Source organism: Glycine max, chromosome 2 (assembly GCF_000004515.6).
Source record: "Glycine max cultivar Williams 82 chromosome 2, Glycine_max_v4.0, whole genome shotgun sequence".
Classification (NCBI taxonomy): Eukaryota; Viridiplantae; Streptophyta; class Magnoliopsida; order Fabales; family Fabaceae; genus Glycine; species Glycine max.
The window spans coordinates 46,476,792-46,496,765 of NC_016089.4; the positions used below are offsets into that span (position 1 = coordinate 46,476,792).

At 30.3% G+C, this 19,974-nt stretch overlaps 2 protein-coding genes, 1 long non-coding RNA gene and 1 pseudogene across 5 annotated transcripts; 2 read left to right on the forward strand and 2 right to left on the reverse strand.

The window, feature by feature from the left end:
* The first annotated feature begins 2,410 nt into the window (after positions 1-2,410).
* On the forward strand, positions 2,411-5,704 carry LOC100791936 (peroxidase P7-like; annotated as a pseudogene).
* Positions 5,705-5,843: 139 nt separating this feature from the next.
* LOC100792460 (uncharacterized) lies at positions 5,844-8,231 on the reverse strand. Of its 3 annotated transcripts, none has more exons than XM_026126502.2 (4): positions 7,910-8,231; positions 7,597-7,762; positions 7,071-7,140; positions 5,844-6,207 (listed from the first exon to the last, which is right to left on the reverse strand). In XM_026126502.2, exons 1-4 carry the CDS (start codon positions 8,136-8,138, stop codon positions 6,070-6,072), a joined length of 603 nt encoding a protein of 200 aa, XP_025982287.1. In that variant the 5' UTR covers positions 8,139-8,231; the 3' UTR covers positions 5,844-6,069. The 3 variants fall into 3 exon arrangements, with proteins under 3 accessions (XP_025982287.1, XP_014625443.1, XP_014625440.1); XM_014769957.3 differs by having other exon boundaries at positions 7,597-7,702; positions 7,904-8,224; XM_014769954.3 differs by having other exon boundaries at positions 7,597-7,738; positions 7,904-8,218.
* A 1,639-nt stretch (positions 8,232-9,870) lies between these two features.
* On the forward strand, positions 9,871-10,889 carry LOC100527847 (uncharacterized). Its single transcript, XR_413373.3, has 3 exons — positions 9,871-10,025; positions 10,323-10,416; positions 10,534-10,889. It is a non-coding gene; the product is annotated as an uncharacterized lncRNA (long non-coding RNA).
* A 3,323-nt stretch (positions 10,890-14,212) lies between these two features.
* LOC100306253 (uncharacterized) lies at positions 14,213-15,978 on the reverse strand. The gene is given in 4 exon segments (NM_001249149.2): positions 14,213-14,389; positions 14,769-14,936; positions 15,070-15,195; positions 15,739-15,978. Coding segments are annotated over 4 exon segments (471 nt in total). The 5' UTR covers positions 15,817-15,978; the 3' UTR covers positions 14,213-14,290.
* Positions 15,979-19,974: the final 3,996 nt, after the last annotated feature.

Here is a 19,974-nt window from a genome sequence, read left to right on the forward strand (position 1 = left end):
TAAAAAAACATGTTTAACTCAGGCTCAAGTTGAGACATCTTAGCCGCAAGTTTGGAATGACATTATTTACTCACATTAGATCCAAAATTTACATCTAAATTGACAATAGTTGCATAAGCTACAAATTTTTTGTTATCTCATATGTGGATTGAAATATTCACCAAAAAAAATATGTGGATTGAGAAATTGACCTGACTTAGATTCAAACACACACTTTAGAATAAAACACACCCAAAATTGTTTTAACTTAAAACCAATTGTGAATCTATAATCAATTCATCAAGGTAGACTTAAATATATAAACATTTGCTTAAAATCATGTTAACTTATATTTAACGTGATTGTATATCATCTAACATGAATTTAAACACCGGTTATCGGGCCATTAAGCACAAAAAAGACGTCAAATTAAAATCCTCCATAGATCTTGTATTAATGCTGCTTCAAATAAAATTTCACCTATACACAGTGTATATTCTGGTTTCATGACTAATCATCGCAACAATTTCCGCAATTTAGAGAGACAGTTAATTTAGCTCATTACTTGACATTTTTTTTAATGTTGTTATTGACTTATTGTGGTTCATCTTTCGGATATATGATCAATAATGGTCATGTACAATTAATCTATACATTTCTGCATTATAAACTAATTAGAAACTATCATTTTGATGTCATTTAAAATAATTATTATGAAAGTCAATCAATTATTTTATCATATAATATGATAATTTATAATCATAGTACCTAAAACAATTTTCTAGGTACTGAGAATGCATTTTAATTGATTTTAAAAATATTAATGACACATTTTAGAGTCTTGTTATATATTTTTTTATTTTTAATATAGAATAAAAATTATGTAAATTTGTTATATATAAAAACAAGGTATATTAATTTTTATTTACATTTATTTTGTAAATAATTTTGAAGGTTCCCCTGTCTCAGTGTCCCAACATAAGAGTCCTCCCACAGAACAACAGTGATTGAGCCCCACACGAGCAATCCATGCACAGAAAAGGCGGAACAATTATGGCACTCACTTTTGAAATAACGAAACTGCTAAAAATTGTTACTCCCACGAGGCAATAATTGTACCCGTAAATTATTGATTTGGTTAAAAGTAGATTAGGCGTGTGTGTGTGTGTGTTCAGATTTTTAATTTGACGATTAGGAAAAGTAAACAACGACTACGATCTAATAAAAGGAACCCTCATGGTGAGTGTTTAAATTTGAAGTCTCCAGAACATGTTCACTCGCATTTTCTAAGAGAGGAAATGGATAATCAACAATGTTATGCCAATAAAAGATGTTTCAAACTCTCGGTGAGTCAAGGAAATTGAGTGTTTATAAAGGAAATTTAGTCTTAATTCCAAAGTAATATAAGATTATTAATTTTGATATTCCGGAACAATATCAACAATTGCTTTATGATGAAAATGTTTGAAAATAAATTATTTATTCATGCATTTTGATAAATAGGATTAAAAAGTCTAAGTTCTTAACCATTTTTATCTCTCAATTGTTTCAATAATTTTCTTATATCATTTCCTCTAAATCTGTTAAAGGTTTAAATATACGAAAACTATGGAAACTATTGAGAGATAAATACATAATCATGCCATTAAGGAGATAATGTGTATCAATGAGTGTGGATAGAAGATTGAATGATACATAAGTTATTGAGTTGTGACTAACCAACACATATAGGAGATGGACCAGATTAATATTTTTTTTCAATTCATTGATATTTTATGGTTAATTAAAGTGTTGGCAACAAGTATGAGTAATTAGATACTCAATCAGTAAGGATACAAATATAAGAGTTAATTAGATCATAATGGATATTGTAATACATCTTATTTATTTTCATTTTTATATCTTATTTCTCTTATTAGATTTCATCTTTAAATATTATTTAATAGATGTATAAGTTGTACCATGATAATTAAGACAAACAATGTAAGGCTTTTCAACACTCCATCCATATGTTTTCCAGGTGATGCCTCTCATAATAGATGATTTACATAAATGAAAAATCATGTTAGATTTCAATTCATTTTAAAATCGATTGATAAACTGAAGTTGGTCAACAATAATATAAACTATATTCTCCCTTAAGAATTATGACAGGTAATGTTTGACTTTTCAACACCCTAGGTAGCATTCTACAAAAACACATTACAATTAAAAAAATGTTTTGTTTTTTTTATTCTTTGTCAGTATTTTAATAAAATTAAAAGAAAAATGATCATATATTTTATCCTATTCCGTTTTTAATTTATATCACACATAAATAGAATTCTTATATTTTATTTTATCCTGTAATGTCACGTCTATCAAACACTACCTCAAGCCCTCAACCAACAGGATGATCCTACTATTTTACACATTTTACAAATAACCAATTTGTTCAATTAACTAATAATTTGGTCCAACCCTGTATAACAGATAGCTCCAATATTATGATTGGGTATGTCTTTTGTACGAAAGCTCCAATGGCTTCTTACTACTTCCTCCTCTTGCTAGTTCTCGTTGGTGCAACTACAGCAGCTTCTGAGGAAGAGCTATGCACAGACTTTTACTCCTGCACCTGCCCAAACTTGTTGCCTATAGTGAAGAAAGGAGTGGCCAAAGCCATTCAGAAAGAACCACGCATGGGGGCTTCCTTACTCCGATTGCATTTCCATCACTTCTTTGTAAACGTGAGTATATAATAATTAATAATGTAGTATAATATATATATGTGCATTTATGTTTACTTCATTTAACCTTTTGTATAGGCTGCAAGGTGCAAGAAATTAGGTAGTCTGACTCATTATGGTCCAAATAATCTTATAATGACACGTAATTAAGTGTCAAATGTTGTTAATTCTTGTTGTAAATTGAAAATTTTAAATATATCTCACATAAAGATTGACTGAAATTATCTAATAATTAGCTTGTTCCAAGTTGCTTTCATAAGATAGTGATATTTCAGGGTTGTGATGCACCAATACTGTTGGATGATACAAGCAACTTCGTTGGAGAGCAAACAGCAGAAGCTAACAATCAATCAGCTAGAGGGTTCAACGTGATTAATGATATTAAGGCCAATGTGGAGAAAGAATGCCCCAGAGTGGTGTCATGTGCTGATATTCTTGCTCTGGCAGCTCGAGATTCTGTAGTTTGTGTAATATAGATACTCCTTTCGTTTTTTTTTTTAATTATGGGATTTTGGAGAAATTTTATTTCTATTTACATGTTATTTATAAAATTTAAGATCACATTAAATGTTTTTTATCCATTAATTTTTTTTATCTTTAATTAATGTAGCCATGTATTTATTATGAAATAGAAAGAAAAAGGAATTAAATAGGAAACTCCACACCTATTTTGTTATAGTTGAAAAATTATTATATTTTTTTATTTCAAGAAAATAACTTTAAAAAACAGATAAAAAGCAACTGAAGTAGTAATATTCTGTGATTCTATTTCTATCCCAGTCAAAGTTATCAATTATTATGGCCCTTGAATTAGTAGCACTTACTATATCTTTTTGTGTAAAACATTTGCAGTTAGGAGGACCTACTTGGGAAGTGGGGTTGGGGAGAAGAGCTTCTACTACAGCATGTAGAAGTGATGCTAATAACAACATTCCCGGGCCTTTCCTCAGTCTATCTGCTCTCATAAACAATTTTGCTAATCAAGACCTCTCAGTTACAGACTTGGTGGCTCTTTCAGGTGTTATAATATATTTGAGATGTCTTAAGTCAGTTAAAATATATGCCTCCCAACAAAAAATAATCCCTCATTTTAATAAAAGTTAAAATAAATGTTTTTTAATATTTTTTATCCATAAAAATAAAAAACAGAAAATTTACAACAACTTACTTACGCACCGACCACCTTACTTTTTAATACATCTGGGTTCCAAATTAAAGTTGTGGTTTTATATATGTGGAATGATTGTGATGGCATGTGGAGTTTCTTGCATTAGTAATTCATTTTACATAATAGTAGTAGTATCTATTTAAATAGAATTTGCAAGAGATGAACTCATAAAAAACTGAGGAAATTGTTGTTCTTCCCTTTCATTTTAACTAAAACGAATAATGTGATATTCGACCAAAAAAAATTATTAGATGTAAAGAAACTAATTTTGTGATTCTGCCTTTTCAGAGCTTTTTCCATAAACTAATTCTTTCCACTTTTAAGAAAAATACTAAATATTTTTTACTTTTCATTTTTTAAAACTAGCATAATTATTATAATCTTTTGAACATATGCATAATTAAAAACACACTTTTTCCTAACGAAATCAAACAAAAAGGTCCCCAATTTATTTTTTTCATGCAGTCCAACAAAAACTCATTCTTTACTCATCTGCTATCCATTGAGGTATGAAATTAGAACCAATTTATTATTTATTACTTTTCTTATTATTCGGTTTACTTCTTAAATAATGTGATAAAAAAAATTCTTCTATTTCAACATAAAATCTATATATAATCAAGGACATTATAATTTTATTTCATTTTATCTCTTTCTATTTGAGCTCGTCTCATGTTATCTCTTCTCACTTCATTCATTCATTATTAAATATCCCATCGTATTGATCTAGGTGTCTTTATTTGTTTCTAGATATCAACGGATTCTAGTACTCTTAATATTGGTTATTGCGTGAGTAACAAAACAACCATTTCCTGGTTATTATTGTCATAATTAAGAGTGTTGTTCTGTCTATTTATTACCTAAAATTATCACTCGTCGGTTTGAGTTTTGCTCAACCTATTTATTGATATAAAAAAAAAAAATACCACTGTTCAAAAGTTGTGCTTGGAAAAATATTTTAGTGAATTTGGTCATTTCATTTTTTTTCTGGAGAATAAATAATATTTCTTACTATTTTGAAAGAAAAACACATTTTTTTCCTGTGTAATACCTTCCATTTCCTGCACTGAATTGTGTGTTCCTCTGCCTCTGTAAGAACACTGCCGTACTGAAGAAATGAGAGGATCCTAATTGAATTTTGGCTTCCCATATTCACTTTTAGTGTTTCAAACTTTCAACTCACTAACAGCAACTTTTCAATAACAGGGGCACATACCATTGGCCTGGCTGAATGAAAAAATTTCCGAGCACACATCTACAATGATTCCAACGTTGATCCCTCCCACCGAAAGTCCCTGCAGAGCAAGTGCCCCAGGAGTGGAAATGACAAAATACTCGAACCCCTTGACCACCAAACTCCAATCCATTTCGATAATCTTCCAGAATTTGGTGAGTAAAAAGGCCCTTCTTCATTCTGATCAGGAGCTCTTCAATAGCAGTTCTACTGACAATCTGGTAAGAAAATATGCTGCCAACTACTGCTGCATTCTTTGAAGACTTTGCCAAGGGCATGGTCAAAATGAGCAACATCAAGCCTCTCACAGGAAGCAAAGGCCAGATCAGAATCAATTGTGGGAAAATAAATTAAAAGTTAGCAAGTGATGATGTCTAGTATGTTTTAATATAAATTTTATTTCCCTCCTCCAAAGTTATGTCAAATAATTGGATCCTCTCGCACCGTCAAGCAACCTTATTAATCATCAATACACTATGTAGTTTTATATGTATACAATATATGCACATGACTTTGTGACAAATGAACGACAATCAACATAGCCAGCAAGCAGACTTATAGCATCAAATGAACGACAATAGCAAGCTATCTATCCAGAAAAATTATATCTCTTTGCATTTGCCTGGTTAAGTTTTTAAAGAATCACCAGCCTAAAACAAAGCAAGGCATTAAAATCACAAAATTAAATGAATTATAAGAATACTACTAAACTCCAAGAAGAAATTTACAAGAGAAATAAGAAAAAAAATATATAAGGACAATTAATATGTTACAGTGTTAGGCTAAACAATTTTAACTTCGATTATTCCCACTAGACTATTACAATATATTTGGTCAGAGAGATGACTGGGGGGTAGTTACTTCATCATGAAAATCACGATATCTCAACTATAAAACATTACAACCTACCGAAACAACGAAATTTCAAGCTGCTATTTATAGTTATATTACATATCCCCCACTTAATCCAGCTCATCACCAGATTCAACCTCCAGTTTGAATTCATCAATCTCTTTAAAGTAAGCTTTCTGTTTTTCTATAAATTCTTGGAGCTGGTGATTCTTGAGCTCATCTTTTTCAGATGACAAAGCACACTGTTTCTGAAAATTCAGAAAATATGCATCAGACACTAGCAAAATATTTATTTTGACATGATTGAACATGAAACTGAGAAACAAGAAGTATGCAGAATCTATGGCCTGTAAGCAAGCCCCCTGCCAAAAGAAAATGTCATGTGCAGGAGAAAACAGAAGTGTATGAAGCTAGAAAGTACCAGAAAATTATATATTCTACTTCCACCCAACAACTATTTCAAAGATTTTATTAGGGCAATGAGTAACGTGTAATGACAAAGGAAATCTAAATAGTTGGGAGTCACAATAACTATCAGAGATTGAAAATTGATCAACTTCCATTGTAACCACTATAAAACTATTCCAAATGACACAAAAATGGTGGTTCAGTGAAAAAGGGTCCCACTATATCCCAATGGGTGGATAGGTTGTATCTGAGGCTATATAATCTGTGGGCAGATCACCGGGTGGCAATCTTAACATTGCATCAAGATTCACCCTTCACACAAATTAAAATCCTACAAAAGTGTGAAATACCCATTATATTTTAGATGCAAGTTTCATAGACATTCTAAAATTGTTTATGTAGTTTCATTAAACATCAAGGGAGGTTGGCATAAAATTGTTTGATGTATAGATGATGGACTTGTGATTACTCATGTGGAGTCATGCCACAGAGATTGACATACTCACTAAAAAAGCAGGAATACTCATCTTAAACAATAAATAAACAATCCTCAGAAAATGCTCGTTGCAATATTTTTAACAAGGACAGTTTCATAAAAGATCAAGTTCTTGTTGAATAACTAATTCAATATCCCTAGAGTCAGAGGGGTTTGAGTTTCCTAATAAAACCACAGAAACTCAGGAACACAACAGTAAATTAATACCTTCGTACGAGGAACTGTCATTGCCTTTGCCTTGGGTAGGTTTGCACCTTCAAACTCATCATCTTTCTCACTGTTTTTTCATCACAAAATCATACACAATAATTATATAGAAGAACTTCCAAGAAAGAGACAATAAAAAGCAAAAATCAAATACAATTCCCTTAATGAAGACAACCAATATAATGGACCTATCCAACCATAACATGGATACCAACAGAGAATCGAAGGAAACATAAAATGTTAAGGGTATAAAGCATTGTAACTGCAAAGCAGGACCGACTAAAAAAAGTGAAACAAAAAGGGATAACTCTGAATCAGTAATCTATTCAGGAAAGCTTCACAAGGCTAAGAAATTTCATGCATTCATACATATATGCCTAATATAGCCAATCCAAACAGGAAACTCCACAAATACTTTGGCAAACTCCTTTCAAGAACTGTGAAATGTTTAAGTAGCAACACACTCTCTAATAAACTCCAGTATTACTTCAAATTCAGTAGAAACTACAGAATAATAAGTAATTACCAAGTATGAGAGATCTTGAAATTGGGCGTGGTAGTGAAAGGAACAGCCACTGCCTTCCCTTTATCCCTCTTTCTTTTATTTGAAGAACGTCTTCGACTGTACACGACTGTAATAGGCTCAGAGGCTTCAACATCAACAATCTCTAAAGAAAAAAAGGGAATCACAAAAAAACGACAATAATAGGAAGTAACTAAACACAGCGATTAAACATGGTATATTCAAATTGAAGTATTGCTAAGCTGGAATAAAAGTTTTGGTTGCAAGACAAATTGAATTTGAGAATTGAATGGGGGAGTGATGAAAGTACCGAGGGGAGAGGGAGAGGGAGAGGGAGGGTTTGGGGAATTATGGAGATTGGTGGTAGTGGTGGTGGTGGTGGTGATAGTAGCAGCGGTGTTGCATTTAGCGGGTGCGGAAGAAGAAGGGTTGGTTATGGTTTTGTGAGGTTTGAGGGGAACAAGGGAGGGAGAACAAGTGTTGGTGCGATCGGAAAAAGGCTTTCTGCGAGTCACCACTCGTCTTTCGTTACTACCAGCTTCCATTCTTACTTATGCCTTTGCCTTTCCATTGGAAGTGCCCAAAGGATGTAGAAGATTGAGGAAGAAGCTTCTGTGTTAGCGGGAATTTTTTTTTTTTTCCGGTTCAAGGCCGACATGGACAACGCAACTTGGGTTGGGTTGGGTAATATCAATAGGCCCATTTTGGTACATATCCAACTCTACACACATTCATAGGCCTCATTAATAGCTGAACGTAGCTTTTTATTTATTTATTAAAACCAGTCATATTTTTTTTTATATTATTCTGATTTTTTTTTATTTTATAAAAAATGTATTTTAGTATAAATGCTTTTGAATGTGTGTATAAACAATCATAAATATTAGTATATACTTAAATAATCATATGTTTACAAATATTTTATATCATTTTACTTTATATAAATGTGTCTTATAAAAACATTAGCTTTATAAATATATTTACATTCTTTTTTACTATGGTACAAGTACAAAGTATTCACCTTAATTTCCTACTTTTCCTAACTCTACACACACACATAATAATTCTTCTTCTTCATTCTCTATAATTAGTGTGGTTGGGTGTATCTTTAGGGGGTTCAAACCGCATATGCAGTTAACCGCATATGAAGTTTTCTTTTGCCTTTAATATTGCTGTATTATAAAATTATTATTGCACCACACTCCAGTCCCAATATATCAATAGTAGTATCTTTTTTTGTAATCCATTGTTTTTAACGGCTTTACCAGCTCCAAAATATTAGTATGCTGTAACTTCTATGATCGCTTCACCAACTTGTCAAAATTGTGGTGCTCCAAATTAGACGTTATGAATAATATTATATAACAATAATTTAAAATATAAAATAAAAATAAAGTTATGCTTGACATTATATTATATAAATTATACCAATATGAATATATTATATTAGGTGACCTGCTGATATTGAATCCAATTGATATTGAATCTAATTGAGGCAACATAAATACGACACGCATAAAGATTCTTTGCATTTATGAAAATATTTTATTTGTCTTATAATAAAACATTTTAAGAATTCGTATCTTTACTTGACGCTAAAAAAATACAACAATTATACATTCTAGACCCTTAACACGTGTGCAGTAAAAAACAACAACACGTGTGTAAAGTTAATTTTTGTAATAGTATTCACAATATGTATAAGTACATGAAATAAATTATAAATATGCATGTGAGATTTATTTAATTTTAGAATATATTTGGATTTAATAGTAAAAAATTACATAAATTGAAGTTTTTTAGATTTTACTTTAATTCACTAATTCCTTTTTTGTTTCTTATATTTTTTATTTGAAATTAGTTTTAAAAAGATATTTTTCTAAAACACTTTCAGATAAATAAAAAAAAAAAGTACTCTCTAAAGTAAATTAAACTAAATATGTAAAATATAAACTTAATCAATTCATTCTATCATAAAATATTTACATAATACATACAATAATAACTTGATTATATTTCATACCATTATTTTTGCCGACATATTATTTAATTTGTTCCATCCATGATTAAACACTTAATCATGCCTTTATGTATCTTAAACAACCAGAAAAATTCACAAGGCTCGTCACTTCACCTAAAGCAACACCGTCCTCAGAAACAAAACCAGCATAAGCCTCCTCCGGTTTAACCTTTTCAGTGTTCTAATAAAACAGACAGAAACCCCCCTTGTAAATTAACAAACCAAGGGGCCACAAAAGAAGCCCAAATTACAACCTCACCCTCATCTCCTTAGCCTATAAATACTCACCCTCTTCATCCCTTAACCTCTCATCACCCCCACCTAGCTGGTAAATTCTAAAGATCGAGCAACAAAAGATTCAACATGGATGCAATTCAATTGTGGGTTTCAAAGCACAAGCTAGCCACAGTTGGTAAGTTAGGCACAACTAACAAGTAGTTTTCTCCCCTTCCCCCACATCATCATCTATGTTCTCTAATAAAGACATTCTTTTGGACACTCTTTATATCATGTTCTATTTAATAGTTCTTCCTGAGTTTGTAATTTTTAATCAATTTTATCCAATAAAAAAAGTATACTTAAAAGAATGTATTAAAGAGTATATTCTTAACAAAGTTCGTAATCGTATCACTAATCAATATCTATTATAACAAATTTTAAAGTTGGTGACAAATTTAATTATGACTAAAATAATTGGTGTTGGTTTTAGGGGGTCTGTGGGCCTCTGGAATTGGGGCATCGCTTGTGGCTTATTCACGTACAAGGTCTCCAATGAAGCCTAGTCTTAGACTTATCCATGCCAGGTACATTACATTAATTACATGTCCCACAATTCACGTACTTAATAGTGTTCCTTTTTTAAAAGTCAAAATATATATGCAGAATTTAATTTTTATTTTTGTTGTTTTTTTGGATTGTAGATTGCATGCCCAAGCGTTAACACTGGCAGTGTTGTCTGGTGCCGCGGCTTATCGCTACTACGAGAATCGTGCAGATTAGCCTAAACCACAGGCCCAGCTTCTTCAATGGGAGATCCTCAGTCCTTACTAAGGATATTAATTAAATATTATAAAAAAATAATGCAGATTTAGGAATTTATATTTCACATAGATGATGAGGAGAGTGTCCTCTATGATATCATCTACTTTGTTGTAATCTTTTATTTTTCTTTAATATTATCAGAGGGGGGAAACAGAGAGGTTTCCCTACCGATCAACTTGGTGATTGAATTGTATAAAGCCCATATAAAAGGGAAATTATCTTTATTTGCTTTTAATTGTTTTTTGGGTTTTATCAAGGGTTGTTTTTCATTATGAATGAATTAGTTGGACCTCTAATCACTTTGTTTGGGCCCATTGCATGGTACAAAACTGTTCAATTATTAACGGCCTTTAAAGTAGATGGACATGCAGTATCTAACACGTTTTTAACACCCATACTTTATTAGGTATTCTGTTCATTTTTTTAATTAGTTTAAATACTTTAGTCGATACTTTTATAGAATTCAGTTATTAGAGTTAACAATTTTACAAGAATTGACATATAATAGTATTATTAGAAATAGTTTTTTAACTTTTAGAAAAGTTAACTTAAATATAATAAAAACATTAAACAATAACGTCTCTCATTTTTTTTCATAAGATTTATCATTGTAGAAAATATAAAACTTAATAAGTTAGTTTTAAAAGGTGATTTTTTTTTTTTGTAAAAGTATAATGTTAGATACCAGAATAATGAAATAATATTTCATAGTTCAAATTAGAGTTGAAAAAAATAGATTACTGAATGTGAATTAACTAGTACAAGATTATTATAGTTTATGGGAGATATTTGTGGTTTATACTAAAAAAAGAGTACATGTAAAAAAATTAAGAATTGACAAAAAGTTTGACTTGAAAAACCCTCAAGGAAAGAGTACATGTTGAAAAAAATAATAATTGACAAAAAAATTGACTTGAAAACCCCTCAAAGAAAAGAAGGGGAAAACCAACGACTTTGGTAGTAAAAATATTATTAAGTGGAAGAAATTAGAACATCTTTCTCTAATTACAAGGAAAAAATATTTAGCATTCTCTCTTGAAAATAGGAAAATAGGAGTAGTAGAAGAACATCAAAGGAAAACCTATGCACTTTTTCTCCCTGAATTTGGTTTCTCAAATGTTTTTGGGATGCAGAACTGATCATAATCAGCAAGAGACCGATAAGTTTATAGTAAAATTAGTTAAGTTTTATTAATGACATATTTCTTTCCCGAAATGTTTCTTTTTAATGAATTTATAAGAATGAAATCATAAATTGAAAACATAAATTAATTATTATAATAATTCATACTTACATAATAAACTTAAAATTTCACAATTTATTATAATTAAAATTACACAACTATATCTATTTAATAAAAATTATATTATTTTAATAAATTTTAATTTTGATAAAAAAAACATCTAAAAATCACTACATATTAACATTATATTAACAATAAACTAAATAAGCAGTCAAATTTAATGTTTATATAGTAATTTCTCTAGTCCTTTATATAAGAAACAAAAAAAACTAATTTATCAAAACCAATAAAAATAGGTAAATTAGTTAATTTAATTAATAATAACTAAATTTAAATTTTATTCAAAAATATTTATAGAAAGTAGTGATAATATTTAATGGATATTTAACCATTTTTATGTAAAAATGATAATGTGCGATAGTATGTTCTATTTTAGTCTCGCTTAAGTAGGACAGACTAGACACATTGGCTTATCTCGCTTATGATTGAGTTGATGGATTGACCCTTCATATTTAAAAAAATAAAAACTAAAACTAAATTTAAATTGTATTAAAATTGCTAGATTGATTATTTTTTTAAATCAAAGCATAAATTTTAAAAGGTAAGAAAATTAAATAGATATTTTAAGAAGTGATAGCATATCTTAACAAGTAAAATAAGTAATTGCAAAATATAAAAAAGAATGAGAAGTGATTATATAAATACAGTAAATATATCAAATGGTATATTAACCCAATAAAAATAAGATATAATATATATTTATTTTTAAAGAAAAAATAAAGATGGACCAATCCATCTGGATGTGGGTGATATCAAAAACCAAGTCTCTGAGTGTGACTCAAAGTGTGGGAACTGGGAGTATACGTCAACCAAAATTTGAGTTGAGTTTCAACTCAAGTCTCCTTGTCTTGTGACTTACGTGCACCAACATACCTTTTCTCCACTCTGACCTAAACCCAAAATCCAAAACCCCTCATCCCTTCACTCTGACCCGACCCTTACCCTTACCCAAACTCCTCTTCCTTCCACAATTCCACTCCTACCCCTTACCAATCCATGTCCTTAAAAATAGGAATTCTCAACTTCGAACCCATCATGTCCCTAACTAACAAGAACAGGACTAGGAGATCGTTAACTCCCTCCCTCAAGAAATAATGTAACAAGAAAATATAATTTTATTTATTCGCTTCCTCTTAATTTCTTGTTTAGTTTTACTTGAATAAATAATTACTTTTTTCTTCTAACTTTTTGTGAGACTTAAAAAATAAATATGCACTATTTTTTTGGTCATATATGCACTAAATAATATAATATTACTAAGTAAGGTGACAGGAATAGAAGAACCTGTACTAATACAGTATAGCTTTGAAGCAAATAGATCATCTTTTTAGGCAGTGCGATCAAACTTAAAGTCTTAAACCCATATTGATGCATTCTTTCTTTCGTCAGCGTCAGAAAACAATTAAGGGTCAGTGATTAAGAGGCTTTTTAATTTTTACGTATACATAACTCATACAATCTAGAAACTGTATAGTGTATACTTTAAAAAATGTACCCCTTTATGTATATAATAGTTCAAAAGTCCAAAGTGCCCAGTAGAAGAATATGTGTGTCCATTGTAAGGAATAATTAAATTATAGACCCAATATACTTCATTATTTTCAAATTAATACGTTGGGTTGCTTATCATGCAAAGACCATTTTTATAAGCTGAAGGATGGTGCAGCGCCTGAGCGACCGTGAGGTCACCTGTCTTCGGTTCATGATTAACTTGAAAACATTCATCACTAGTCTATTCCATGGGTAACAAGTGTCAACTTTCATTGCTTGAAGTTTCAGTAGGCCACATCTTTGTTACCTTTTTTTGTACTAAACTCCGTTAGGGAAGGTGCCATTTCAAGTTTTACGTGTCTCATCCGGTTAGCCTCATTCCATTATACTTTTGACTTTAAGAACATTGTTTAGGAAATTAACCTAATTGGCATGATTTGAATAAAATTAAACTCATTATTAATCATTCATTCATTACATTACGAGGTTAACAGTCTAATCATATAATTTTCGACTCCTCAGTCCTCATATATATTTAACTAAATTATATAAAATAATTAAAATGCATTATATATGCATTTGTTTATGCATCATTATATGTATATATGTGGGTATATATTAGATATGTAAATGCTGGCTCCATACATAAATTTTATCAACCATCAACTACTTTTTATCATTCTCTTACAGCTGGCACATATATATTTTCATTAAAAATTGGAAGCTATCTTGTACGACGCCTGATTCCTCAAGGAACAATTTACCAGTTAGCCAACATGAAAGAAAATGGGAAAAAAAAATTGGAAAATTGCAATATATATAGCAAACATTTGATTACTGATTTACTCTTCTTGATCGCCACTTTTGCTCCAATTCTTTATTGCTTGTACCACAGCTTGTTTCACAACATGTGCATCAATTGTCTCCACTTGTTCTTCATTCTACAAAAGTTACATCATATATATTTTTCCGTCATTATTATAAATGAATATACATTGGAGAAAAAATGCAAGAAAATGTATAATATTAATTCGTTACTGAAAGACATTGTACCTGGTAGACAATTAATGAATACTCTATTATTATTAGGGTTAAGATTTAACACTATATATGCATGACCATCAATTAATGCACACAGTAACTATGTCCCTTTACTGGCGTCCCCCAATGAGGAACGTTTTATAAAAGGACAACACATGTGACATCCTAAAGTATTGATAACACAAGGAAAAGAGAGAGATCAAATGATACACATGTTGAAAACAAATAAGCAATTGTAATATAGTTTTTAAAAATTTGCTATGTATGCATATATCTTACTTCTCCAACTGCTTGAAATCGAAAAGTGTCTGTACAAGAAACCCTAGCTTCAAGCACAGTGAGTCTCATCTCTTCAAAGGCCTCCAATATGGAAACAAGCAGACCTGAACACCCTTTTGCCGAGAAAACATTTATAAGAAATCCCTTTTCTAGGGTTTCTACTGTAACCTGCACAAGTCCATTCACCAAAAATGCCACTCCAATCAATGCTTTTATATTGCAAGGAACTTGATCAAACATATATGTACTGGAGTTGTTGAATATAGATTATGCTGTTAACTTTTCTCAATTAAGAAAATACCATAGGCAAAGGGTTGTGGACACTTGAAGTTTCTGCAGAGGCTATCTCTTGATTCAGTCTTTCTACCTTTTGCTTTAACTTTTCGATATACTTTGATGCATCGACTATGATCGAAGTTTTATTTAGCTGCCATAAACCATGCATATATAATAATAATTAAATAATTTACTATCTCAAATACGCTGCATAGATAGGAAACAACTATATATATATGCGTTGGTTTACAAGACATATGATATTAAATTAAAGAAAGTTGTCAATCACTATTTTCAACCATATTATATTGTAATAATTAATATTCATCATAAATCATTTTGTGCTTCCGTTTTCTACCCAGATATGGAAATGAGAGCACAGAAAGATAGTCGAAGATGCAAAAAGAATGAATATGGATTAGTTCAATAAGGAAAAAGGAAATTATTATATATAACTATGTAAGATTTGAATAATAAGAAAAATAACAAAGAAGAAGAATGTTTCCTTTAACAAAAATGGAATCAAATTCGGAAGAGGAACTGAATAGCAGAGGGGAGTATATATAAGTGTACAACAATATTACTGTCTAACTGAACATTCTTTTAGGCAATTGGCATATTTCCTTGAGAATATTCACGGAGAAATATATCCAATGGAAAGAAAGATATCAGAGGAGAAAATGCAGGGAATTACAGCATGAGAGTTAGTAATAGAACGAAGATTTTGCAGCTTCTCATGCAGTGCTGCTCTCTTTTGCTCTTTGGAAACCATTTTGTGTGCTCTCTCTTTCTCTCTCTCCTCTTATGATCCTTCTTCTGGCTTTCTTTCTCTCTGGTGCTTTTCTTTTGCTATCAACTCTGCAGAGTTCTGTGGTCATTTAAAAGAAAGGGATGAGCTCTCAAATCCATATGATCTCATGTGTTTTCTCCCCACATGACTGTCTCAGTTTATTCATAAATAAATACTATATACATTTTGGTTGAACTTACAAAAGTACCCTTTTGTTATATATTTTGGAGTTTTTCCATTTGCCCAATTTTGAAATGCTTCTTTTCTCTTTGCCAAAAGTGTTAACTTATTGATTATTGATGTGGCAGCTAGAAGATTATGGAATTTCATAAATATAATACATATATAATAGCAGTATACTAGCTAGATCATTGAATTGGATTCTTCTTCTTTTTATTTATTTAAAAAAGGTGTTAGTTTATCATCTTTTCAAACAATAATAATTTGTCAACTTCTGAAACAAATTTTAAAAGAAAAAAATAATGATTATTTTCTAAATACTAAATTTTCCCAGAAAATATGTCGAGTGATATGCATTACCTTATCAAAGTGTTATAATGAAATCATAAATAATTCATCAAGAGGAATAAATATATAGTTTGTGAGTAACTTATATATATAGCTGTATGCCAGAAAAATAGGAACCACTTAGTTTTTAAACTAAGGAATATAATTATATAGCTATGCAGGTTTATGTATGCGGGATGGCAATAACTATCCCTTTTTTAATTATGTGTAAAACGTCTCTCTGTATGTTCTCAGCATTTTGGTGGCCACTTCTTGTGCCTCCTTCTTTCTTTAATTAATAATAAATGTTTTGGCTGTTAAAAAAAACAAAAACAAAAAAGGGCATATTGGGAAAAAAGAATATCTGGCATAAGTTTTTGAGTTGGAAGAAAATGGTAGAAGGGGAATCATCAACTCGTGATAGTGAAAATATGGCCATCGAAAGAAGTGAAGGAGAAGCAACAAAAGGATGTTTAGTTGTGATTTTGGAATGCCTCCAAACACTCCTCACGGGGGCTTTTTAGGCTCTCCTCCACTCTCGATCCTTTCTCGCACCAGCAATCAAACTTTTGTCTTCTTTCTTCTTCTCTCTCCACACGTGCCATCATATATATATATATATACCCTTCTCATCGTATGAGACACCTAATTAAGCTGATTTTCATATTATTATTTTTTATCTTTCCCGCTTGAAAGTGAAATTAAAATGTCATGATTTATATGCTTTTGTTTCGTAAATATGTTACGATTAACTATAACATGTATACTTGCTAGCTGGAGGTTCCATGCAGTTCTAAGAAACAGATTAAAATCCATTATTAGCTTTGAAACCACATCAATTTTCATACATAATTATCTCTTGTCTAGCTTCCATATATATCCAAAGCTGTACATAAATTTGACATGGATGTTCACATGATCATGATATGGATTTCTGTATATATAACTTGAACTGTGGTATTCAAATCACGGACACTGAAATTACTGTATCCACTTTTTCCTAGTTGCAATTATTAGCTTGTCCAATAAAGAAACGCTCAGCAGATATCATAATAGTTTATTATTGATTTCTTTTTTATCTTCATTGAAAAGGGCATCTGATTCTGATCTAAATTTCTTGATTTTGTAAAGATATAACCCAAGTCACGTTTACTGTTTAACTAGCCAACTTATGTACACTATGTATAAGTAACAAGTCCCATTAATTAAGAGAAATGATTTGACTGTTATAAACTCAAGTCTTATAATTGTTAACACGAGTCAAGTTTTTTATTTTTCATAAGTGAATAAAATTAAAGAGTATAAAGGGAATTTTAACCACTTAACAAGTTGATTGGAATTGAATAGCTTTTATGCATGGCTTGATTTCTCTGTAGTGTTAACGTTGGATTTACTTCTCACTTGATTCAACATAGGAGTTTGATTCGGAGGAATATATAAATTTTAAAAAATTTGGATGATGGTGACTTAATTTGCATGATCTCTAGTTAATTATATTTGATTAATTACACCGTAACTAAATTACTTTTAGGCTGGGGACTCTAGATCTTATTAAATTGTACTCGTTGGCTTGACTTAGATCATTTCTAAAATAGGTGTATATGTTGAGAGATTGGTCCTTTTATCCTTTGTCTTGTATGGATGTATAGAAAATTTATTTAAGAACTAGACTTTGAAGATGTCTGAGGTTTCTTGTATATAAGTATTGGAATACCTTTTCTATTTCTTTTATAATATATTTTTTTCTAATAATAAAAATTTCTTAATAAAATAAAAAGACTAATTATTCACCAGTTTTAAAAAGATGTATAAGTGCGTACATTTAACTTTAACATAAATTCATGATCCATTGATTAATTAACATTCGATCACTGATAGTATTGGTTCAAGCTAATCTAGGTAGCAAACTTTTATCTTATTTAACAAATTAGATCTAGTAATCTAACAATTGGCAAATGTATTTCTGAAAATTATATCATCTTTTTGCCAATCACATGGACTAAATTACCACATGCTACGTACGTTTCCCTTCCTGTGTTAAGAAATTAATTAGGAGTCTCTATTAATGTCAAATGTCAATAATTCAAGTAGACTGAAATGCATTGCTGGAAGGAGAAACTCCAGTATTAATTTCACACAGGATTTGTCTTTTATAAGAAAGGTATGAGATATCCAAACAAAAGGGGAAAAAATGGGATGGGACTCTACCCTGATCATAACTTTTCTTTTAACGGTAATAACACTTAAATTAGCATTTCTTTTTTAATCTTGACTAAATTATAATTTTGTTCTACTTAATTTCTTAAATTTATAATTTTAATTTCTCTAAATTTTAATTATAACATTTTGATTTCTCTAGTATTATAAATAGGTGATTTTGATGCTCTTATATATTATTTATAAATAATTATAATTAATTGAGTTATTAAGTTAATTACAAATTAATTATTAAAAATTTAATAAAAATATTAATAATTCTAATTCTCCACCATACTGTTCTCTTCTTCTTCGCAAACACTTTTTTCACTTTCATTATCACACACAATTTCATCGACAACAACACCATATTAGTATTAATAGTTTTTTATTGAATTTTTTTAATGATTAATAATTTTTATTTAATTTAATATTTCTAATAATTACAATTATTAGTTAATAATTTATCAAAAAGACTAAAATTGTTAATTTATAAAATTAAGGGATCAAATATTACAATTAAAAATAAAAAGGATCAAAATCATAGATTTAAAAAACTGGGATCAAAATTATAATTTAACATTTAATCTTTAAGCTTTGAAGTTCATAGTTGTTTATGGTTTTCCCCATGCTTCCGAGATCAAAGGTTTGTTCCGCTGAACAAAGACATTCATAATCGTGACTATCTATGGTTTTAGGTAGAAGTAATGAAAATGAAAAGAGTAGATGGAAAGGCATGAAAGAGACTGGTATACATGCATCCAAGCATTAGAATGCTAGTATTTTTTGTTGTATAATGAAAATAAAAAAGTTTAAACTTAGAATCTTATGAAAAATAATCCTAACTCTCCTCATCCAACGTAATATTATTTTGGTCCAAACACACTGAACATGAATGTTGGCGTTAATGATGATTGATGAGTGTATTTAATTATAATGAGCTTATATATATAGCAGCCGAGAGATAAGCCGTCCAGTAGTCACAGGATATAGATATAAACATATGATATTTGAATGACAAGGATCATATGATATGATATGTATTTAGAGCTGTTGGTTCTTGTTGCTTCCGCGTTCCAGTATTGTCACCATTCCACAAGGACAAATCACGTACCCACCTCCATTCACATGCGTGACCATTAATCATCACAACAAAACAATATCCTCCATACACATATCCCTGCTCCTACCTTGTCTCTTGCCTTCCATAAAAGTATTTTGTTGCTCTGAACTCTCCTAGAGCCTTTTAGATTCCATTAGTGTGCTCAGCTAGTTGCTAGTTTTCCCCTGTGACCCCCAATTTTCCCTCCACAACCTCGAGCACAATGCTTTCTTGGACCCTTATATATGGACCATACTCCTTCAGACCACCTTCGTTTATTGTATAATTCATCTATCTATCTCGATTCCTCTATCTATCAATAATAATATTTTTTC

What these genes read in the sequence shown, in the direction of transcription:
- LOC100792460 (XM_026126502.2), bottom strand. Translation starts at nt 8,138, where the DNA reads ATGGAAGCTGGTAGTAACGAAAGACGAGTGGTGACTCGCAGAAAGCCT. An exon ending in TCCCTCTCCCTCTCCCTCTC is followed by an intron (nt 7,763 to 7,909) that starts CCCTCGGTACTT and finishes ATTGTCGTTTTT; the next exon opens with TTGTGATTCCCTTTTTTTCT. An exon ending in TGACAGTTCCTCGTACGAAG is followed by an intron (nt 6,208 to 7,070) that starts GTATTAATTTAC and finishes CTGAATTTTCAG; the next exon opens with AAACAGTGTGCTTTGTCATC.